Below are 22,612 nucleotides of genomic sequence, written 5' to 3'. Positions count from 1 at the left end.
ACCAATAGTGGGCTTCTTCTGATTCACTGTTCCAGACAAATTGTAATTTCTGTTTATTCCCATTCAGTCCCAGTATAAGCAGCATTTAGTGGGATTCATAATTTAACCAACTGTTCTGCTTTCCTTCGACCTAATTTCCAGTAAGAAAGGAGAACTCAAACTGAATATACCAATGAACAAAAAGAATGAGTGTATTCCAACATGGAAAAGGAGCTAAAACTGATCCTAAAGACTGTATTGCACAAGCTGGGTCCAGGTCATGAACTAACACCTCCCAGGCAGTTCTGTAATTCCCTGGCACACAGCTTTTATTTTTGGCCTTGCTCATTAGGCTGGCCGTCCTCATGGATAATTTCTCCTAGATAGAGCCCAAATTAGGAATAAATATGTAGTACTACACCATAGCACTAATAAGCTAGAACTTGTGCTCCTACTCATGAATGCACCACAGAATAGTTTTCTGGCACTGGGATGATCCTCATGATAAAAGATTGCTTTCTTGGTTCCATTTACAAAAAAACTAAATACTATTGTCAGAAGATTAATGGTAACTTCAAAAGGTTTATAGCAAGATGTTTTCTCTCTTAACAGTGCTCCCAAGTAACTCCAGTTGTTGATTTCAGTGTTTACCACCAGACTTAGGGCAACTGAGTAATACTGTGTCAGCATCCACCTTTTGGGGACCAGCAAGTGGTCAGGGGAGCATGGAAAACAGGATCACTGGTGGTGAAAGAGGACAGGACACAGCACCTGTTGGACTCAGGCACAGTGTAAGAGAAGGCTGTACAGCAAAAGCAGGGCTATACTCTTTAAGAGGAAGGATTCAAAGGACAGCCCTCATCAAGCAGTTTTCAGTCTGCCCCCAAACAGCTTTTATTCTCTCCTAAAACTTTCTAATTAGTTGGGTTGTGGATTGTGAGTTTTGGGGTTTAATCCTACATCATGATTTTTTATTAATTCATCCCCTCCTGTATCTCCACCTCTAGTGAGAGATTACACTATCAGTTTCGTCTGGATATGCACCAGCAGTTAATTTTTCCACAATGTTAACTGATCATTTATACCTTTTCACTCTTTCCTAAGGGAAATTTTAAACTAATATGGCTTCCCCTCTTGCTCAGAGACTTGTTTTCTTCAAATGCTTTGCAAACAATTTTACCAAATATTCTCCAAAAGTTACATAAATAAATCTGTAACAGAATCTGTGAGGTTTTACATTCTAACAGCCTGGAGAGGTAAGATGCCATTTATCTTAACAGTAGTATGTTAAATTTTTTATCCCTATGTTATCACATTATTCTACAGAACTTTTAGGGCACTACCTATTAATCTACCAGGTGCTGGGGTAGAGATTCAGTGGCTTAAAACAGAAAGGTAACACGGGAAAAAAACCAGTAAGAACTGGCTATCCACAAGTCCTCTTAGAAGTCTGGAAGGGATCCAGGACCACAAATGACAGAACACAACAAATGAAATACAGTGGACAAAGATGCCAGGAATAGTAAATGTTTCATTGGGCACATGACTCAATAGATAACTTTGCAATGTCTGTTTCACTGACTACTATTAAAAAAACCCCTCTCATATTAAGAATGACACCCAGTATTAGAAGAACACAGTTGAACTGCTGAGCAGTTCAGAAATAAAATACAGCAGCTTGTCTCATTCTGTATGTAGACTTAAGAAGAAAGATGATTACTATACATTTAAAACAGCAGATTATTTTCATGGTGTTCTAAGTCTGTTTCTTCATAAGTTTCATAACAGTATTCTTTTTTGAAACAACTTTTAATTCTCAGAGCCCAGCGTTATTCATACAGCACATATTTTAAAAGATGTACTAGCCTCTTGCAATGCTGTTTTTCTCTTACCTACTGCTGTCTCACTTAAATGCCTTTTCTTTCTTCCTTCTGACAGCTGGTCAGGTGTTCCTAACACCAACTGAGATTTGGAATTAGACAAACAGCCACTGCTCCACTGTTTGACAGAAACATGTGGATAATAGTCTGTAACAAAAAAAGCATGCATCAAGTTGAGAAATTACTTTTCATCAGTACAATTTACAGGAAATCTCAACTGCTGAACTATTTATAACAGCCCCAAAATTCTGATAGAATCCAAACAGTAACAGGATTGCAGTCTGGCACCTGGTCCACACTCCCCTCATTTGTAGTATCCTCCTACAGCTCTGGTAGGATCATCTCAGTGCAATTAAGGAGAACCTGGCACTGTGGTCTTAGAAGAGATTCCTCTTCCACCTAAAGCCATATTCAGTTACCTTCTCTGATAACCTGCTTGTGACAAGTTCATAAACTGAACCTCTTCATGGCAGAAAATACTGACAAATGAATGAAAAAATGGCCTTGCAAATACTAAAATATTTTTCTTTACATACCATTGTCAGCAGATACTTTAATCTCCCCTCCTAAAGATGAGGTATCAGCAGGTTCTCCTTTGATGTCATCCCTCCTCAATAATGTTTCAAAGTATATGTGAAGAGGAATATCTAATAAGAAAAAGGAACAGCATCTGTATTAGAAAGATGGAACCTCTGAGCCAATGAATTATCCATGATCATTAGAAGTCTAGGAATTGATTCACCCATTCAACATAATCTGTGAGCAATACTGCTAAGGACTGAAACAGACCCTGGAGGGTATTGAGTAAGAATAAGACTGGGGTCTTCCCTCTTGACCAGCTCCTGCACAAAACCCAACACAGCAGAGAGCACACACTACACTTCTGTAATGTGAACAGGCTTCAGTTCAGCCTTTTGGATACAAGTAATTCATGCTTTTGGAATTTGTTACTGCTGGGAACCTATAGGTATTTTCAAGGTACATTCCCTCTCCATTTTCCTGGAAAAGTCTACAGCAGGGCAATGTAATTTTCTAACAGAAGTTCTAATGCAGAATTAGCCTGGCAAAGTGTCCAACAGTAGCCACATCAATGACCAAAGGTTTTTAGGATTTTTATGATGACAAAGCTTTTACTGAGAAAACAAAAGGTCAATGTTATTGCTACATCCCTCCAGTCTCCCTTAAGAAGGATGTAAGGATAAACACAAGGGGCACAGCCTGTCCTTGAACAGATGTCTAAACCCCTGGGGTCCAGCTGTGCTGTCAGAGTCACAGGGGAAATGACTGTCTTTACAAGAAGAAAGATTTAGGTGATGTTTTTCTGTCCACAACAGAGTTCTGCTGACCAGGATGTTTGCTTTTGCACTCTTGGTGTGAGTGTCTCATTTCTCCTCTCTGCTCCTACAATAATCTCCTCTTTAACCCATACATAGGGTGCAAACTGCCAGAGTTGAGGCTTTCTCTAGAGTCCATGTCCACACTTGGGTCTGCTCTACAGGCCAGTGACAAGTTCTCCAAAACCCAGCCTTAAGTTAATTCCTGACTTCCTAATACAAGGCTGGAGGTCTACACTATCATTCTGGGAAGACAGTGGGTTTGATTATTTGTGCAGCTCTGTGGAAGTCCCAGCTTCATCTTCAGATTTATTCTGGCAAAGAAGCCTCCAGAACAGCATAATTCCTGTACTGGTCAGTAACTACCTGGAAACAGATTCTTCCTAAAACAAGAAAATCCCACAAAAATTCCATCCCTTCTGCTGATAACAGCATTTAGGCTGTCATTTTGTCAAGCTGCACCTGCACTAATTTCAGGGCTGAGTCCCATCTACATTACAGTCCAAAAAGACTAAAAGATCAGATGACAAGAAACCATAAAACTTCAAAGATAATCAAAAAGGCTGGCTGCCACAAAGATAATTAGAAAACCTAAATAAAGCTTTTTAGACCTAGTCCAAAGGGCCTAAACAGAAAGTAAGTCACTTATGAAAACAACACAACCATCTCTAAAGGACTAACACTGACTCAATCAGACACATGATGAAAAACCCAAGCACTTTTTTTCATGACCAGTCTTTCACGGCTGTAAGCACACTGCTGGTATGAGAAATCTTTTTTTCAAAAGTCAGGATGAAGTCAAGATTTTAATTTAGTCTAAACTCATGTATTTTGACAGTGTGAAGCTTTCTGTTAAGAGAACTAAGTCCTGAAAAATCATTGAAAAGACAAGTTAGTCCACAACCTCTACAGCTGTCACAAGCACAACCATTCTGTTAAGAGTCATGGCATTACTTACCTGAAGGAAATGACAAGACTGGATGGAAGGAAGAGTCCAGCTCTTGCACATAATCTAGGATTTTAGATTCTGTGCTGTACTCACTGCTGCTGTAAGTGGAGGCTGGCACCACACATGGCAACTGAGTTTTATATGGAAAGGAGGCATCTCTAGATGGGAAGGTCTGCAAGAATACACAGAAACAAAGGTTAATATTTCCTTTATTCATGTTCTTCAAATTAGACTAGAAGAGGAAAAAAATCAACAAACCAACAACTCAGTGAGAGACACTTTAATATGTGAATGGGAAGAATATTCCAACAATCTCCAGATAGTCTAAATATGACTTACCTTCACTTACTATGGACACAATACAAAGCATACAAACTGCTCCTTCAATTAGGACTAGGAAACAGCTGTCAAAGCTTTCAGATAAAATCTAACTGTTTCCAATCATTATTTTGATGTATCAGATGACAGACAAACACCCCTTAAAATTTGATTCCAGGATAACAGGCATGATATAAATGCACAAACAAACCTAACACCAGACAGAGTTCTCATTAATTTATTTCCCCAGTAAGATTCTTAGCATCAGTATCTCTAGGCACATTGAGCACACACATTTTAATGCGAGAAACTATACAAATCTTCACCTTGTTAAAATTTAAACATCAGATAACAGAAAGAAGTTATACAGCAATAAACACAAAGAGGAATGCATTAAGAACTGATTAATAGGTAGTAACAGGAAATACTAGAAAGAGGAGATGTGCAAAGAAAGCTGCTTGGCTGCAAAGCTTGTTAAAGTATGGAAGGTAGAATGCTGGATGGCACAGAACTGGTAGATGTGAGGTAGCAGGCCTGAGGGAAAAGGCAGGGTGAAAATGGGCAGGAATAAGCAGCAGAGTGCAGGCCACAGACTGAGCTCTATGAGACAGAAGGAAAGAATTAAATGTGATGATACAGCAGCAATTAGCAATCTGTGTTTCAGATTGTGCTACAAAAAGTACTTCAGGAAAATAATGTGGCATAAGCTTCTTTCTTACTGGATACTTGTGGTAGTAATCCCAAAGATACTGACATTTTAAGGGCTTCTCTAAGTTTCAGATATTTTGCCAAATGTTGCAGATCCTGCAAATGGGAAGGAAGAGAAAGGGACACTGGAGTGCTCAGGGGGTCTCAAGCCTATCAGTGCGCCAACAATCACAATTATCAACTTCTGGGAAACAGTTCCAGAATAAAAAAACGTAAGAATGAATGTGACACTTTCTTATGACTTTTTATGGAAACGTGTAGCATCAAAGGCAAGACTATCAAAGAACATTACTTGTATTTTCTGTACTTCTGCTTTCTGAATCCAAGAAAACTTTCTCCTGCCTGTAATACTCCAGGCTGCACTTTAGCACTGCCATTCATTAATTAGTCATGCAGCAATTATATCTGCCACATAAAACTCCCTTCACTTAGTGAAAGCAGCCCTTCTGCCACATGGCATCAATATTAACAACCCACATTATCTCAGAAAATACTATTAGAAGTTCCCCTTTCTGCCTCTTCCTTTCTTCTCAGTTACTGAGTTCTCTATGAATCTCAGAGACTGCTAAAATCAAGTAAGCATGTTATGATGCTGGAGCAGAGAACACAGTGATGGTGGGGGGAGATTCTCATATTTAACTTTCCCCTTCCACCCCAGGAAAACATTAACAGTCTGAAATCCACCTTGATGTATGCACAAGTGCTTTCAACTCGGGAAGAATTCTTTCCTAGCCCAGGACTCCTTCAAATCAATGTTCTGGTATTTTCCTGTAACAGACATATGGGGCTCTTCATCTGTTAAACTTCAAACATCCATAAAGTGTTGGCAGACCTGGGTCCTGTGTTTGGAAATACTAGAGTGATAAATGATAAAGGAAACTTAATGTTTCCCATCATATGGATCAATACACAAAAGCTTTAAGAGCTTTTAGGTAGTTGCTCTACCTCAATACACTAAGGGCTTGCTTTTCAAAAATGCACAAAAGCATATTTCCTCTTGATATTTGGGTTTTACAAATGAAGTAACTTACTAAATCTCTACTCTTTAATCTACAATGGCACCACTTCTGCCTGTCCTTTTTTTCTTTAACAGATGTGAACCCACATTACAGTAGATAAATCTCTCACTCATTCTTTAAAAATAAATTCCCAAAAACTAATCAGTAAAATTACCTAGAAAGTATATAGACAAGACCATTCTGACACCCACACCTTTAGTCCAACTCATTTTTCCTTGTTTTAATTCACTTTAGCCCCAAACATATCCAGATTATTAAAGCTAAAATTTAAATAATTAACGATTATTTAGCCAGCTCAAAAACATGCATACTTGGTCAAACAACCTCACAGTCAAAATCCATTTTGAAACTACATTAAAATCCATTTGCCAATATCAGTAAATGGAAAATTCTTTTTTTCAACTTGCCTGTGGTGGGAATTACAAAACCTTCTGCTTGAATTTGTACCTTGAATGCTCTGGCATCAACACCTAAGTAATGAAATCTTTCATTAAGCCAGTTTCTAATCCAAATGAAAATACAGACTTCATAGAAGGAAGAGCAATTTAATTTAAATGCCTGGAAGGTACTAGGGAAAAAAACTACGAAATTTGTCAGTGTCTGTGTTCCTAGCTACCAGATCTGGTTTAAATTTCTGATGGAGTACTCTTCTGCTGGAAAAGGAGGAATTGGTGAAAAAATGATGTTTCTCAGAAATGTTGACTTAATCAACTCTTGATGAAAATATTTCAGAAGCCCTTAACACTGGAATTAAAACTTTTACTCAAACAAAGTGATTAAACTTTTACTGAAATAAAATGAAAGAATTGTTTATTGGAAAACTGAACTCTCCTTGCTTGCAATTCCAAATAGAATGCAATCTACAAATCAACTGCCTTTTACAGCAGTCAATTATTGAAACTTTAACAGCAACAAAAAAAATCCACCAAAACCCAGCTGAAAACACGCCTGAAGGTATTTCCATTCAGCCACAGCAATGACACAGGAACATCATGGCACACAGATTTTAGGAGACAGGCCCCTACAGCAAACCTGACCACAATGCAAACCATTCAAAAAGCAAGAGATTAGAAAACTCTTATCAATCTTCCCTTTCCTCTTGCTATACTACACCTTGTACATCTCCTGAAACATTTTTCTTCATTATTGAAACACAAAACTTCATGCTTCCTGAGCTCAAGAAGATATAAGGATAGTATTACATAAAATACACTGTATTAGAGAAAATTCACTGTATTTAAGAGGAAATGAGGAGTGTGCAAGCTTTAAATATTCAACAAAAACAGCAGCTCTGCTTTAAACTTATGAAATGGAATGGTGTCAACCAACAGACTCTAATTTTCTAGAGAATTATGAATTTTGAACTTGTATTTTCCCACCTTAGTACTGTTTTTCTGGATTACAGAAAACACAGAGAGTAATTAATTTTGATATTCAAACCAATTCTTGCACTTGCTTATGGCAGACTGATGCATTACACAAAATACAATTGGCTCAAGCCTCTGTTCTTGAAGGGTCAGAAGGCTGAACTCTACTGGCACCCCATCCTTCTGCATAGAAAAAAGTGAGAGTCTGTGAAGCACACTGTAACTGGAAGGAAAAATGTTTTGTGCTCCCAGTTAAAAACTGTGAAGTGAATCCTCATTTTGTGGTTTCAGCTACTGAATCACTAAAACTCCTACCATTTTTGGAAACATGCCCAAGTGTAACAGCACAGAGAGCCACAGTTCAATTATGCTACTGTGTCTGAATCCAGTAAGTTAGTTAAATTAATTAAAATACACTCTGGTGAATACCTGTCACATCTGCTCCTGATTACTCTTATTAAGCCCAAAAAGGCAAGGAAAAATGCATTTATTCTCTCTACAAACATACTCTGAGAAGTTTTCAGCAGTATCAAAGAAGAGCTATCTCCCTCAATATTAAAAACTGTTGTTCAGTAAATGGGTAGCCAACTAACTGCAGAGATTTAACTATGGGACTCAAGAGAACCTCTGTGTGGGGGGCTGACAGCTCCCCTTTGAACACTAACCACACCAACTTTTAATCCTGTGCTGTGTACAGGTCAAACTAATAAAACTGCTTGCTTCAACAGCCCACTCCTCCATGGCCTCCCTTTTCAGCACTCAACAACCTGCTCTGAGCAGAGCTGTGTCCAAGTTCCATGAAACTTTTCCATGTGCTTTTGGGCAACACAATACACAGACAGTGAAAGGGTAATCTGAAAGCCCCCAAGACCTCCTTTCTTATTAACAGGTAGAAGGGTGGGCAAAGCATCTAAGACATGCCCCCATGGGAAGGTGCACAACAGATGGTGCTGACACTCACCCCTGCCATATGTCAGATCCTCCCTTCCAGATGAAGTTTTCATAGAAGTAAAATGGACAGACCTTTCCCATGCATGCCAGGTACAGCCCTGCAAGCTGCCCCAGGATGTAAACAAACTCATCTGCCTTGGCCCCTCTAAAGATGTCAATAAAGTGGCACATCCTATGGCAGAGACCAATTTTTTCCCAGGAAGAGAAAAGGAAGTTTCATAAAACACTAATGAAAACTTACTCAGCAGCCAACTTGTCACAAATTCAGATTTTTTGGCCAGTATCACAAGGAGTGATAGCTTCTACTGTTCTCAGAGATCACCCACCTCTCCTAGGCAAACATGGAGTTTAGTTTCTTTAATCCTACAATAAGCCAACAGGACTTTCACCTGCTCTGTAGAAGTGCATGCTGTCTTCTACATCCTGAAACAAAGATGTTTTCTGCAACTAGAAAATCAATTGAAAAATCAAGGCTAGTGCTCAATCTTTGACCAGTTAAACCAAAAGAAAGATGTTAATACAAAGGGATACCTCCTCAAAAACACCATGCAGAAATTAGATGTGATCAGTAAAACACTACAGAAATGTCACTACACTAAAGGTGCAAGACTATGAAAAGCATGAAGGTTTCTCATTCTACAAAAAAAAAAAAAAATAAAAAAAAAGAAAAGAAAAGAAAAAAAAATTCACAGGCTTACTGGTTTGCCACAAACCTCAGAGGATGGCTCTGGTTCTACTGGCAGCATCCCAGAATTGCAAAGATAGAGGTGTCCATTCCCTTTCTTTCTGCCTTCATGCCTCCCTCCCTCAGAGACATAAGTCTTGTCACACATTCAGAATACATGAGTGCTATTTTTGCAACTCAGGTTTCACTGATTTTTAACTAACAGAAGTCCTTCTTTTTTAACTTCCAGGGTTAAAGTAGCAATTTCATCGACTATTATTTTCACTTACAAGCTTGGTAACCAAGGGATTACCCTTCCCAGACCACAGGACTGCCATATCCACAGAGGTACCACACCACTTGACTGAACCAGTCTGCAGTAGACTTGGCAACAAAACAACATTTTTTTCAGAAGCCAGCACTGCCAGGAAACTATGCTGAAGCAGGTGGTGGAACCAGGGATGCCAAGGAAGGGGATGACAACCAGTAGACTCCACTCAATGCAACCTCTTCCCTCCCAGGTACAGAACCCTAGTAAACAGCATACATTTAGAAAGAAAAAGGCTATGCATGCTGGATATAATACAAATTGTATGTGTGTACATACATATATAAAAATAAAAATATATACACACTTTTTCCAAACACCAGAAAATTAACAAGACTTGGGGAAAGACCCACATGTATTTATCAAGTGGCATCAACAAAAAATACCACTGGCACTAGACATGGACTGGGAATGCTCCTGAACAAAAAAATCGTAGAACCAGCATGAAATTTAAAACAAAATAAGAAACTCATACCCTAGAATTTAAATACTTTTCTCTTGTCTGCTTCAGAGCCTTCTGGACAAGTACTCACTTTTTTTCCCCTTTTTTTTTTCCAAACCACTAAATGAAAGCAGATATTCTTCTGCTTTCACTTAACTCCCAGTTGAGACTGCAGAGAAAAAATGTGGCAATATGCGACTTCAAGAGTTGGCAACATTATACCAAGTGTTTCCTTGTGGTATCCAAAATGCAAGCTTTTGCATCTCAAGTCCCAACTTTCAGGGTGCTGGCACCTTTGGAAATTTGAATTCTATCTTCTCCACATGCCTCAGTCCCCACAACCAACTCTTTTTTCAGCAGGTGGAATGCAATTACAATGAGAATTTGCAGATTAAAAAACCCCACCACATTCTACAATTCTGCAAAGAAACAGACAGGAACAAAATTGACAGTACCCCAATCTCACTGCTCTACTATCTCTTGCCTTTACTTAGAACTGTATAAAGTTTTTATAGATTAAAAGTTTACATAGCCTCAATGGCATCTCTTGGCAAAACATATCTTGAAGAAAGTGGAACTAATATCCTTTGTTAGGATATTTAATGAGAAAGAAGCAAAATAAACTGGCAAAACAAAATCCTTGTTATTAACAAAATCCTGCAGCAAGTCACAGAGATAAAACAGCAAAAAAGCAAACATCAGGGCATGTCAGCAAAGCAAACCTGAGAGTTTCTGACTAGTACAACATTTGTCTGCTTTTAAAACTTTTAGTATGTCACAGATAATTTAGTTCCTTCAAGTGTGGACAAAAAATTGCAGGAGACAGATACAACTTTCCTTACTACAGGAAAAGCATTTGCAGAAGCACAAGGCATCGGACTGGAGAATCTGGTGGGAGCAGGAAGGCAGTTATAAATTCAACAACCACTGAGAAATTATTCAATAGGTGGTTGTGTTCTTACTGTCCTGACACTGATCTACTTACAGACTTTCTCGGTTTTAATGTTTAGGGTTTAGATACATTTGGCCTTCTTTCTTAACATTAAAACTACGTGACACACATTTTATAGGAGGAGACAAGGACCCAGAGATTTTGACTTGCTGTAACAATGCAAACCAGGGGCAGACCCAACATTTTGAACACAGCACTCTCAGATTTCCAACTCCCACCTGCAAACATTGTCTCCTCCTACTAAACACACCTGCAGCTTACTCCTTTGTGCTATCCTGCATGCAAGTTTTATCATTCATTCTTTAATTCAAGCATCATGCTGGAGAAATGCACCACTACAATCATGTCCTCTAGACTGAAGCACAGACTGCAATCCCAGGGTTTGTTGTGCATGACTCACAATCAAGAAATGGCCTAAGCTCTTACAAAGCTATTTAGATAAAGATACAAAACAGCTTCCAGGGCCAAATGATGACTCAGGGATGATCTTGTGGTACTTAGTCATTCTGAATTAGGGGACAAGCAGATTTGGCCCCAAAGGATATTTCAACTTCCTGACATATAAATCAAACACCTTGCATCCTGTTTTATTTATCTGCAGTTTGTCTTGTCAGTCTGGAAGGTCTTCTAGAGTTTCCTAGACTTCTGAGTTTTCTTTTAGATACTACCCTGTGTAAGCATTATTTAACTAGCACAGCAGGGGAAGGTGCAGTCCTCTTCAGAAAAGAAACAGCAGAGGACAATATAGGGCATCTCTCCACAGGCAACAGGAGGCTTCTAGGTCATCCACACTCACTGTAAATGTATGTGGCATGGCAGGAGATAAGAGGAAAAATGTGGCTGTCTTCCCAGTGACCTTATGAACTGACAGATGGCATAGCAATTCACAGTTACATACTTTACTTTTCCTAACACGGATGTTAGGGGGAGAATGAGCTTCCCAAATGAATCTGAAGAGATGTGAGGGATGCCACTCTGAATGCCATTCAGATGCACAAAGGGTACAACCAGCAATAGCAATGAAAACCCAATTGCAAATTCCTCACAGCTATCCCAGCATTTCTTAATAGAGGTCTGCATTTTGCTGTGATTCTCTGGTCATAATTCTTTGGTCACCATCTTGCTCAAATTACTCTGCAGAGCAGCATCTTCCCTCAGCACTGCCAGGCACTGCTCACTGGCTGTTCAAACCAGGTACCACTAGGAGCTGCAACATCCAGAAGATTCAGTTTTCTCCTCTCATTTTGGCAAGCTGGAATTGGTTAATTGCTGCAAGACTCCCAGCTTGTTTTCAGGCCAGTGACCTTAAAGAAATGGAGGTTCTCACAGATTGTGGTACCAGGGGTTATATAAATATGTCAAATTTGAGGAAATATGGAAGAGGCACTTGCTAGAGAAGGCATACTAATGTTGCACTAAAAATCCAACTATTTTCAATATTACTCATTTTTTTCAGAGAAAGACCAGAGGAAACTTGCTGGATTACTCTGGGGAATATAAATGTATTTTCAGAGCAAACTAGATGTCAATCCTAGAAACCATTCCCCATTCTGCATCCTTGCCCTTAGACATCTGCCTAATCCAGAAGCCAGCCTGGGCTGATGGCCAGTGCTCTTCCATTACAATCTCATCAACATCTGGGTAACCAAGTGTAGCAAGTGCAGGACTAAGAAAGTGACAGGGCCTGTTAGGATAAGATTTTTTGAATGAAATGATACACCGCTGATGACTCTTAATTTAAAGCCTTGATACCCAATTAGGTTTGATTGTCAGAATGTGCTGCAAATGTCCAGTCTAATTTTACCACTTACTTCCCTAGCAGAACCCCTGATCCTCTGTTTTTAACCAACACTGTGTGAGAGGCTTTGTTCCCTGCTTTACCTTAATTTTCAAAACTTAACTGAGTTTGGCACTTGCATGATGACTGAAGCTGACAACTCGATTGCTGCCATAATTTCTTATTTTCTCAAGGAACAAGAGCTACAGAATCTGTCTGTAGTCCATGATGTAGTTTTCCACATTGCCTCTTGGTTAAATTCCTAATGGAAAGGACATTCAAAAGCGGAGTCTAAACTCAGGGTTTGAGCTGAGGGCTGCAGTAAGCATAAACAGCATTCCCTACAGGGGTGTTTTACCCCACTGTCTTTGGGACATCTCTGCACTTTTGGTACAGAGACACTGAAGCTGGGTTAATACAAAGTAGCCTGGCACCAGAGATGTCAAGAGCATGGAGCAGACACACAGTTGCACTAGCTCCCATACCTGAAGCCTAACTAATAATCTAAAAATGTACTTTTTGCTTACAGTCTACAGCCAAAGGTTAATTATAAATCTTTCTTTGCAGCCTACAAGTCAAGGTAAACTGTCAAGCATGCAGAGAAGCTAAGCTCTGTATCTCAGCTGAAGGTAAAAATGTAAACTCTGCCTTGAACTCCTGCTGTCAGGCTACAGACATGAGAGTTTCTCATCACAAGCCTTTACTGATATTCTTGGAACTTCACTAACTCTGACCCACTTCTCAGAACAGAGACATAGGCAGTGCTTGTAGAAATATGAAATACTTGAACCTGCAAGACAGAGGCTTCCAGAAAAGCCTGTTATTTAAAAACTGCATCTGGAGGTAAAACCCTTCACGTTTAAGAAAAAGGAAGGGAAAGTCCTGGAGTCTCTTGCTAAGGAGCTCTCTCCACAGCTGCAAGAAGCAGTTGGAGGCATCACCACAGCACAAGGTCTCCAACCTCTGTGACAGGATTGAATGGGAAACAGCAAGGCCAAGTCCTCAACAGTCTCCTTGGTCAACACAAGGAAGATGAAAAGGCTAAGTACCTAGGAAAAGGCAGAGCTCCCAGACTCACTCACCCCCCCCATCCCTCTGGCCCAAACCTTCCAGGCAGGCTGCCAAGTCTTTAAGCCCCACTGCCAGGAAGCTGGGAACTCAAAGGAATAAGAAACTGGCCAGTTTTTCAATAAAGTATCTTGCTAAAACTAGGACGCCTCTGCCATTTTGCAGAGAATGCTGAATCAGCACAGAACATCCTTGCGTGGGAAATTGCTCCCCAGACCACTGGCACACTTATTAAATCCTAGACAGTTAGCTGAGGAGACAGAGATTTCCCTCAATACTACACTTACTTTTAAAAAGGCAAAGTAAAATCAAGAAATTAAAACCTCTTGGGATTAGCACTGCTCTGAAGAATGAGTTCATACTGTCTTTGCTCCCAAATTAGACTGTTTCTTTAAGCACCACAGCTAAACTCATTATATAGTCTTACCAGCAATATGCTATTAATATCAGACACAAGCAGATAGCCTTGCCCTGCACAAGACAATGTGGTTTTTTTCCATTTTAAAATATTAATTCCTCTATAACACAGAAAATTGTAAGAGTTTTAAAGCATTCTTTAAGTGACATGAAAAAGGCAATATAACTAATCATGAACAGCAAAAATGGAAATAAGATTATGATATTGCAATTCAATTTCCTTGAAAATAATGTGCCACCAGCTGTGTAAACTATCCTGTAGCTAAAACAAATATTCTGAAAACAAGCAGGCAGATGCTTTACACTGTAGCCTGTCTCCTCAGCAATCAGGCCTCTCAAAGAACTCCCAAGTTCTCTTAGATTGTACAAGGGCTTCAAAAACAGCCATAGAACAAACTGATTTGATAAGCAGAACTCTGAGCTATCTTTAATTTCTATGTTCAAGTCATTAACTCTGAGTTCCTGCAGACACACACACCCTATGCAACAAATGGTCCCTGAATGCAACAAATGACCAGAACAACATGCACTATTCCTTTGGCACACCAGACATGCAGGCTCAAGCAGGTGGACTCTTTGGTTTTCTGCCCCTGAGAGGCAAGGGCCTACCTGCTGATTCCAGTGACAGGCACTGTGCATTCTGTAGAGTTTCCTCTTCTGGAAACTGTGAAGTGGCCTTGTTCGGGCAGATGTGCTCACATTATTCACAGAGACAGATCTGAGTCTTGTCCTTTCTCTTCTTCTTTTCTTGATGTGCTGATGGTCAAGCAGCCAGCTGCTTGAAGAGGATACTTCTCTATTGTCTGAAGCTCTGCAGTTTCATGAATAATGAGGAGAGGAAATACAAAACATTAGATATGCTCCACATGCACAGGCCAAGATTTCACACACTGATTAGCATTAGCTTCCATATTGTAAGAATTTTATAAACACCACAAGGTTTTAGCATACTGTTTCAGACAATTGTCTATGTGCTTTGTCTGCTAGTTAATTACTTCTATGTCATGAAATAGAGTTTTTCATTCTTCTTCACCTTTCCGCTCATGGAAACAAATGTCAAAATGAAGTTAAGTTCTCAAGCATACATAGAGTTTCATTTTTCACTAATTCAAGAACTCTCTAATATTTTTAACATGAATAAGTTTCCAGTTACAATTAATATTTCCCTTCATACTGACATTCCATTCAAGACAGCAATCATGCTAATATACAGGAAACCTAGAGATCTGCCCTAATACTTTCAAGATTTTCTGGTTTTGCTCAAGCACTGAAACATAAGTAAAGCTTTACAGACCACTGATCATTCAGCATAAGCCTGCAGCTCACTGTGAAGCATTTGTATCAAAATCAGGAACTCTACAACTTCAAGTGCAGAGAGTCAAAATCAAGTGCAGAGACATGGCCAAAAGCAGTAGAAGCCCCTGCATGTATGTGTAGAACAACCTCACACAATTCTCACCAGCCTACAGCTTGTCTGGTGACCAGAATAGGCAACAGCACAAGGGAAGAATTTAAAACACTCTCCCATTTGGGTGGGAATGACTCAATGGGAAGAATGAACTTCCCTGTTACAGGTATTCCTGATTTCATTTTGTTGCTGTAGCAACATCTGCCTGCAAAGTTGAAGGCTTGCTGTAGAAAGCACTCCAGTGTGCTTTTATTTTCACAATACTGGAGACCTTGATCACAACTCTGGACTGTCTGAGCAGTGCAACTACACAAGGCACTTTGGCCTTGGTTCATAACAAGTCATCTATCTCCACAAGTGATTATTTTGTCTTATGACAAGTCACAGTTTTATTAGTAAAGTTGTGACACAACAGAATATGAAAATGAATTTATTACAAGGCCACTTATAAATGTTTTTTGACAGGCGGTATTCTTTTAACAGCACGTTTTTATTAAATGAAAGGACTTGTTATGGAAGTGTGATTAAACACCAACCCATGCTGTGCTGGAGTGGTAACAAGGCTTTCTAGGCTTGAATTTGAGCTGTCTTCCTGACACAGCAATATAATCCAATAAGCAATACAGACACATGAGAACAACATGCTAATTAACACAGGGATTGTACAAAGCATTTAAAGGAACATACCAGTAAGTGCCAAGAAAAAGCCTAAAATACTAGGGCATGACATTCCTAATGTTAACACTGCATTTTTAAGGCTTGAGAAAGAAATACAAAGTTTACAGTCCATGGAAAAGATTTCTTAAAATACACTCTCTGCATTATTAAAAAACATTTTCAAAGTCAGATGGTCCCAAGCTCAAGTTGCGGATTTCCACATACCTCTCTCTTAAACAGATAAATTAGAACAAAAAGCTCCTCAGCCTGGCACTTCAACTTCTGTGATTCCTGCCTTTGTTCTGGTGGCCTGCTGAGGCCCTTGGCAATTTCTCTGCAATCTCTGACATCTGCTCTATTTACCCTCCTGTGCCTTCCAGTAATGCACTGCTCCAGTTTCAGATGAAGAGAGATCTCATCTTCGTAGCCTGGAGCTCCAGTACATGGCAGTGGGGCTTTCCTGCCACTTGTGCTAAAGGTTTCCCATGAGTTACCCATGTAGTTTGATCTTAGTCTGAGTGGTTTTCAAAATGTGATTCTATAGAAGAGCAAAATGAACCACAGCCAGATGTGAAAGTCATGAATTTGCCAGAATGCTCCTTTCAAAGCTCACAGGTTTGCCTTTCTTGCTCTTGACCTTACTTCCAGATGCAAGCCTGCACTGTATGCCATCAGCCAGGCACTATTTGCCCTCAAGTATTAAATTTTTCCTTCCTCTCCCTTCATAAGAAAGGGGGTATCACTAGCTTAGAAAACTGTTTCTCTGAGCTTCATAGTACTTCATGTAATGCTTTGGGCTAATCTTGGCACCTAGATTTAATTGAGCAAGGAAAAGCCACATAAAAAAAAAAGGAAGGCACTAATGTAATTAGGCCTTGAGAAATGGCAATTCAAGGCTACCCATATTCAATCAACCAAGAACTGGCCATACACCTCCACTTCCACTGCAAACAGCCCATGTAACCAACTGTACTGCAACCCCACAATTACCAACACCAATGCATCAGCCTACAACTAATTTCAAGAGCTTACTTAAGTGAAAATTGCTATCATCTTGTGTTTTCCCCCTCTCAAAAAAATCCCCTTATTTTCCATTTGATTTTGATTTCTGCTTTCTGAAATACTGAATACAGTCAGAATGAACTCTAGAAAAAGGGGAGAAGCAGCTAAGAATTAAGTTAACTGCAGCATGTAAGTTAACTCTTAACTACTAAGTTAATTCAATTTATTGAGAACACAGCTACCACAACAACAAAATACCACCAAAAAACTGAAACACACTAAAAAAACCCCAAGAAGTAGGAGGCAGTGAACTTCCCTGCAGGATTCTCATGATAACCACTCTATTTCATGCATCTTTAATGAACAGTATTTACTGGCAGTTTTCAAAACACTTCATAAGCACTGAAATATTAACCATTAAACTCATGTTTAAGACAGCACCTCGAAAGCCCTAAAATCTCTCACATTCCCTTCCAACAACTAACTTGCCAAACTCCGGTTTAGAGCTACAGCACTTAGAAAATCTTCCAAGTTCTACCATTTTTCTTTAGACTTTTTTAGGTCATGAGTAGAAAACAACCAACCTTAGAGAGTGATCCACAGCAAACAATGAGTTACTCTTGAAATGGAAAGACTAACTTTAGACAGTGACTAATAAATAAGAAGAGAATTGGCTAGAAGTTACATCATTAGAGTCTCTCATCATGAAGTTTACTTCATACATTCCTAAAAACAGTTTTTAAAGCAGAATTCTTCCTCATCTCTCTCATGAAAAAGTCAGATTCATGACACAGCCTAAATTACTCTCTTCTTCCACATACCCATCTCTATTAGCAACTCCTGTATCAGGGGTTCCTGTTTTAGTCCACATCTGAGAGGAACCTTCTGATTTTCTCCTTTATAAACAACTGATACACAGGAGCAGGGATGCCACATGCCAGGACCCCTTCATCCTTAAATTTAGGGCAGAGTCCCACAGCCACTGTGGAACAGAAGGCAGCTAAAGAAGCTGCCCATCCATCCAAGCTGCTCACTGTAACATCTTTGTGGGAGGCTGCAGCCTCTGCAGCAAAGCTCAAACAGACGGTGTGGCCAGCTCTTCTTGGAGTCAGGAGCCAGGGAATTATGTTCTGCTGCACACTTTGCCATAAACACCACAGTTCTAGTTGGGAACAGTTTTTTCATCCACCTGATCGTAATTAAGACCTGTGAATAACAGCATCCTCAAAAATCACATTACAAGTATCTCTGGAGAAATATCCAACAATATCCAACCTTTTGTAAATGAATTCAATTACCTTAATGTTGTTTTGAAATTAATACTTATTACAGCCTGTACTGTACTTACAATCTCTGAATAATGGAATTACTAAGTAGTATGGAGTGAGAAACATTTTTCTAAAATATTAATTTCAACCTATATTCATCCTGGAAGGTACATCCATCCAGAACAAAATACCTTGAATGGCAAATAGTATCTACAAATTCCTCCAAAATGTGTGTGGCAAAGATAAACTTGACCTTTTATTGAAGGCTGATCTGCTTAAAATTAATGAAGTTACCACCCTGACAATGACCCCTGCTGAGACACGTGACATTGCTTACGTACTCTACTAATCTAGTTTGCCAGTTTCCCAGAAATAAAGCTGCACTTGTTATGACAGAATGCATTAAGTCTCAAACAAGCACAATAAATATGTTCCTTTACTCTTTCACTACTTCACAGATTAATCTTCCCAGTACTTAAATGTAGTTATAGTGACTTTATGAACAACACAAAACCCTACTATTTTCAACCTTGCAATCAAGACTTGACTTCTCTTGAAGCCTGCAGAAAGCAGCTCTCTTTTCCTTATTTAATATTGTAATGGTTATTAGTTCCATTCAGATAACTTTACCAGAAGTTATTCTCAAAAAAAAACCTCTCACACTGTGACCCACCTGAAGGAGATGCCATTGACCAGCTGTCTGTGTCTACAGGTCTTGGATGAAAGAGATGAAGAGGCTGGAGACAGATTGAGTGGAGCAATTAGGCTGCTGATGATTTCACTTAGTTGAGCACTCTGAAAAAAAAATAAAAATGAAAGGTACTCAGACTTATATCCAGACTCAACAGCTCATCATGGAATAATCATATTTAGTTTCTTCCTGTGAATTACCATGTTGGCAAGATTTTTCTTTCACAATTATTATGTTCAACTCTACCAAAACCCAAATCAAACATCAACAAAAAATTAACACAACCCTGAACATTGTTTATACTCTTGATGTAGTACCCCAAATACATTAATGATCTTAGGATTGTAACTAAAGGTCTTTAAAAGGAAAAAAGAAAGCAGAACACTTTACAGCTGATATTACAACAGCTGCAGCCAGAGCTGCTAACTGGCCACTTGACAAGCATTTCAACAGGGTTAAAAAAAAAAAGGTCAACTGCCTATTCCATCGTACATTTTGTTCACTGGAAGTATTTTTGTTCTTAAAAGAATCCTCTTCATTGCTTACTACAGTTTGACAAAGATGTTTTTATAAAAGGAAGTGTAACTACTTGAAGACTATTGTAAGGACACACAGAATGGATAAAATCTTCTGGTATCCTCAAAAATAGCAACAAGAGGCAACCACCCCCCCTCTTCTCCAGCAAAAAACCTGATTTTCAAAACTGACCAAAAACAAATGAAACAAATGTAGCCAATTTGTTAAGAATAAGAATTACTCCTTGCAAAGCAATGAATTGTGGACTGACTCCAAAAACATTTCACAATGATTTTTTGTTTTAAATGTCAGACCTTAAAGGCTATTTTCACAATAAATATAACTTGCTTAGAGGAAATTGTTCTGCACACTGAACAGAAATTAAATGCATCTGAAATGGTATACTACTTTTTTTTAAAAAAAACCAACCTTTTGCATTACTTTGTTGGATTTTCATTAAGAACTAAGAATGTTTAAAACACGAATTGCTAGACATTATCTAGTAATTTTTCCTTACATTTTGATTTTACATTTACATTTATACAGAAAGAGAAGGATTTTTTATTTTATTACAACTCACATATTTTCTGTTAACATTGACGTGATGTAGTCAGGTAAAAATTTCATATTAGAATAAAAAATTCAGGGATGGATACTAAAGCACAGAAATAGCAAGTCAATTATAAAAGAACTGGGCAAAGCAAACAAGATGCCACAAAAATATTTAGAAGATTGTTTTAAAAATCTCAGCAGAATTCATTCTGTAAGGAATAGTCCCTACTGAACATAAGAGCATTAAAAAAATAGGCAGATTTCCAAAACACAAGGAAAAATATACATGTATGAAAAGGACTGGAAAACAGTATTAATAAAAATTGCCAGCCTTAGTTACTCTACATGACTTTTCTTTTGGTTCACAAGCAAAATTCCTTATTTTTAACAAAGAAATACTTTAACACTGGACTGAGGAATTCTGTGGGAATATCTGTAGATATACTTCAGGCTGCAGCACTGTTGCTCCTGATACTGAACAAGAAACTCAGACTTTCAGAGTTGAGAATAGAAATGGTAGTCAAAAAGGAAATTAAACCCCAAGGCTTATAGTGGTGTAAAAGGAAAGAACTCCAATGGGCTGTGTGAGATGTGTTAATCTACTCCTAAGTCATTTTCAGATCATCAAAGTTCTTGGATCCCTTGGACCAAATTTGTGGCTACCTGGGAACCAACAAACAGACCACTATCCCTTGAACCATCAAAAGTCTTTCTGAAGAGTCTTTAATTCTCCAAGCCACCACATATAAGAGAGGCCATTCATCACATTCCAAAAATGCTCTTTGGGTTACCTTATGCAACTGCCAGCACTGAGCACATAAATTTCCTGTTCCATTGCTTCCTCACTCCTGCCTGTGGATAAGATTTATCAACCAGTAGAAGGATTTTAAGAACAGGAAAGCATGACTATCAAATAAGCAAAATTGGCACAAAGGTTCAGGAACAGACACTACTACCTAATGCTACTACTTATACCCCTATTAAAAAATATGTGTACGATCAGGAATTTATGTAGAGCAGCAGAGCAACAAATTAATGACCCACAGTGGCTTTGTCAGGTTTGTTTTACACAAACTGCACAAATTCATTCCAAAAACAAATTTCCAGTATCTCCTTCAGCAATGTAATGCTACCACATCCTTTATGAACTTTCAAGCAAAAGAAATCCCTTCTGGAGTCTACACAGTATTTCCTGGAGTCAACCATGGAAACAACCATTTTGTACACTGCAAAGAAAAACTCAGCTCACAAGTACATCTCCACTGTACCTGGAATTCCTCAGCTCTGAACCAGAGTCCTACAATGTTTGAAAAGGCAGATGAACGACTGGATTCTTCTGGGGTTTTGGTTTTTTTTTTTTTTAAATTTCAAGTGCAATATATCTCTACTGTCAACTGTTCTCTTTCATCTCACATTATGCATTTCCTGAAACAACCTGTGGAAACTCTACACTGACCCACTACAAAGCAGGGGCAGGTTTGTGGATGGCTCTTAGAGGCTTGGAGGGTAACAGTGTGGTAACACAGACACGTCAGAAATAAAAGGTTAATTTGTAAACCTGGTGTACAGTGGAGTTATTTAAGCCCTTCGATTAATTACCACCCAATCCCAGGACTGCAAAATATCTTTGCTCTTGGAAGTCATCACCATGGAAGCTCCCTGTTTCTGCAGTCAATAACTGGCTTCACTGACAGCTCAGTTTTGTTGTACTTTACCTGTTTTTCTATGTTTCTTAACAGCAGAGTAGGACTGCTGGGTGACATTTCAAAGTCGTGCTCCGGCAAAGAATCCTGTCTCTCAATGGCAGCTTGCGAATTCCCTGTGGCGTTTAATAAAGCTTCTTGGTCTGTCAATTGTATCTGCTTCTTCAAAATGTCTTTTGGAAATGGGAATTCTTCTAAGACCACCATCCCCTAGACAACAGCAATTGAACACAGTTGGTTGACAACAGATTAACCCTCCTAAATTATTTTTAAGGGGCAGTCAAACCTGGTGCATTCCTCTTAAATCCTCTTGACAATTTTCGAGCACTTGGCTAGATTTTAAATACACTTCACAGCTAAAATATGGAAATACTTGGCATATTTTTTTTTAAAAACGGCATCCATTATGCTACTCCTTGTAACAGCAATCACTCCAGGGTTATACCACTGCTTAAACATCTGTTCCAAAATTCATATCAGAAATTCATACTTAGAATATTATATGATAATTTGTCTGCTGATTTAAGAGGAAGTTTTTCTCTAAAAAATTATCACCCATTGATTTGAACTTGGTTTTAGTCTTTGTAGTCAATAAACTTTGCTGGAGATATTCTGAAGTACTCTATTTCTCTTATTCCTATCCATGTTCTACACAAAACATC

General features: G+C 38.8%; 1 protein-coding gene across 8 annotated transcripts in view; it reads right to left on the bottom strand.

Moving 5' to 3' along the window:
* Positions 1 to 22,612, bottom strand: part of KANSL1L (KAT8 regulatory NSL complex subunit 1 like) — a 59,979-nt gene that overhangs the window by 12,432 nt on the left and 24,935 nt on the right. For all 8 annotated transcript variants that reach the window (XR_008840913.1, XM_056495902.1, XM_056495904.1 and 5 more), the window contains exons 4-9: positions 21,963 to 22,160; positions 19,162 to 19,283; positions 14,763 to 14,964; positions 4,152 to 4,314; positions 2,396 to 2,506; positions 1,872 to 2,006 (exon numbers count right to left, since the gene is read on the bottom strand). Coding sequence is in view for 7 of the 8 variants with exons in the window: in XM_056495902.1 (XP_056351877.1) it covers positions 1,872 to 2,006; positions 2,396 to 2,506; positions 4,152 to 4,314; positions 14,763 to 14,964; positions 19,162 to 19,283; positions 21,963 to 22,160 (931 nt within the window). In the remaining variant the exon portion in view is untranslated. The remainder of the gene's footprint in view (positions 1 to 1,871; positions 2,007 to 2,395; positions 2,507 to 4,151; positions 4,315 to 14,762; positions 14,965 to 19,161; positions 19,284 to 21,962; positions 22,161 to 22,612) is intronic.

The sequence above is a fragment of the Oenanthe melanoleuca genome, chromosome 7 (genome assembly GCF_029582105.1).
Source record: "Oenanthe melanoleuca isolate GR-GAL-2019-014 chromosome 7, OMel1.0, whole genome shotgun sequence".
Taxonomy (NCBI): domain Eukaryota; kingdom Metazoa; phylum Chordata; class Aves; order Passeriformes; family Muscicapidae; genus Oenanthe; species Oenanthe melanoleuca.
Note: the sequence above shows the minus strand (reverse complement) of the source record. Positions and strands in the feature narration are given on the sequence as shown.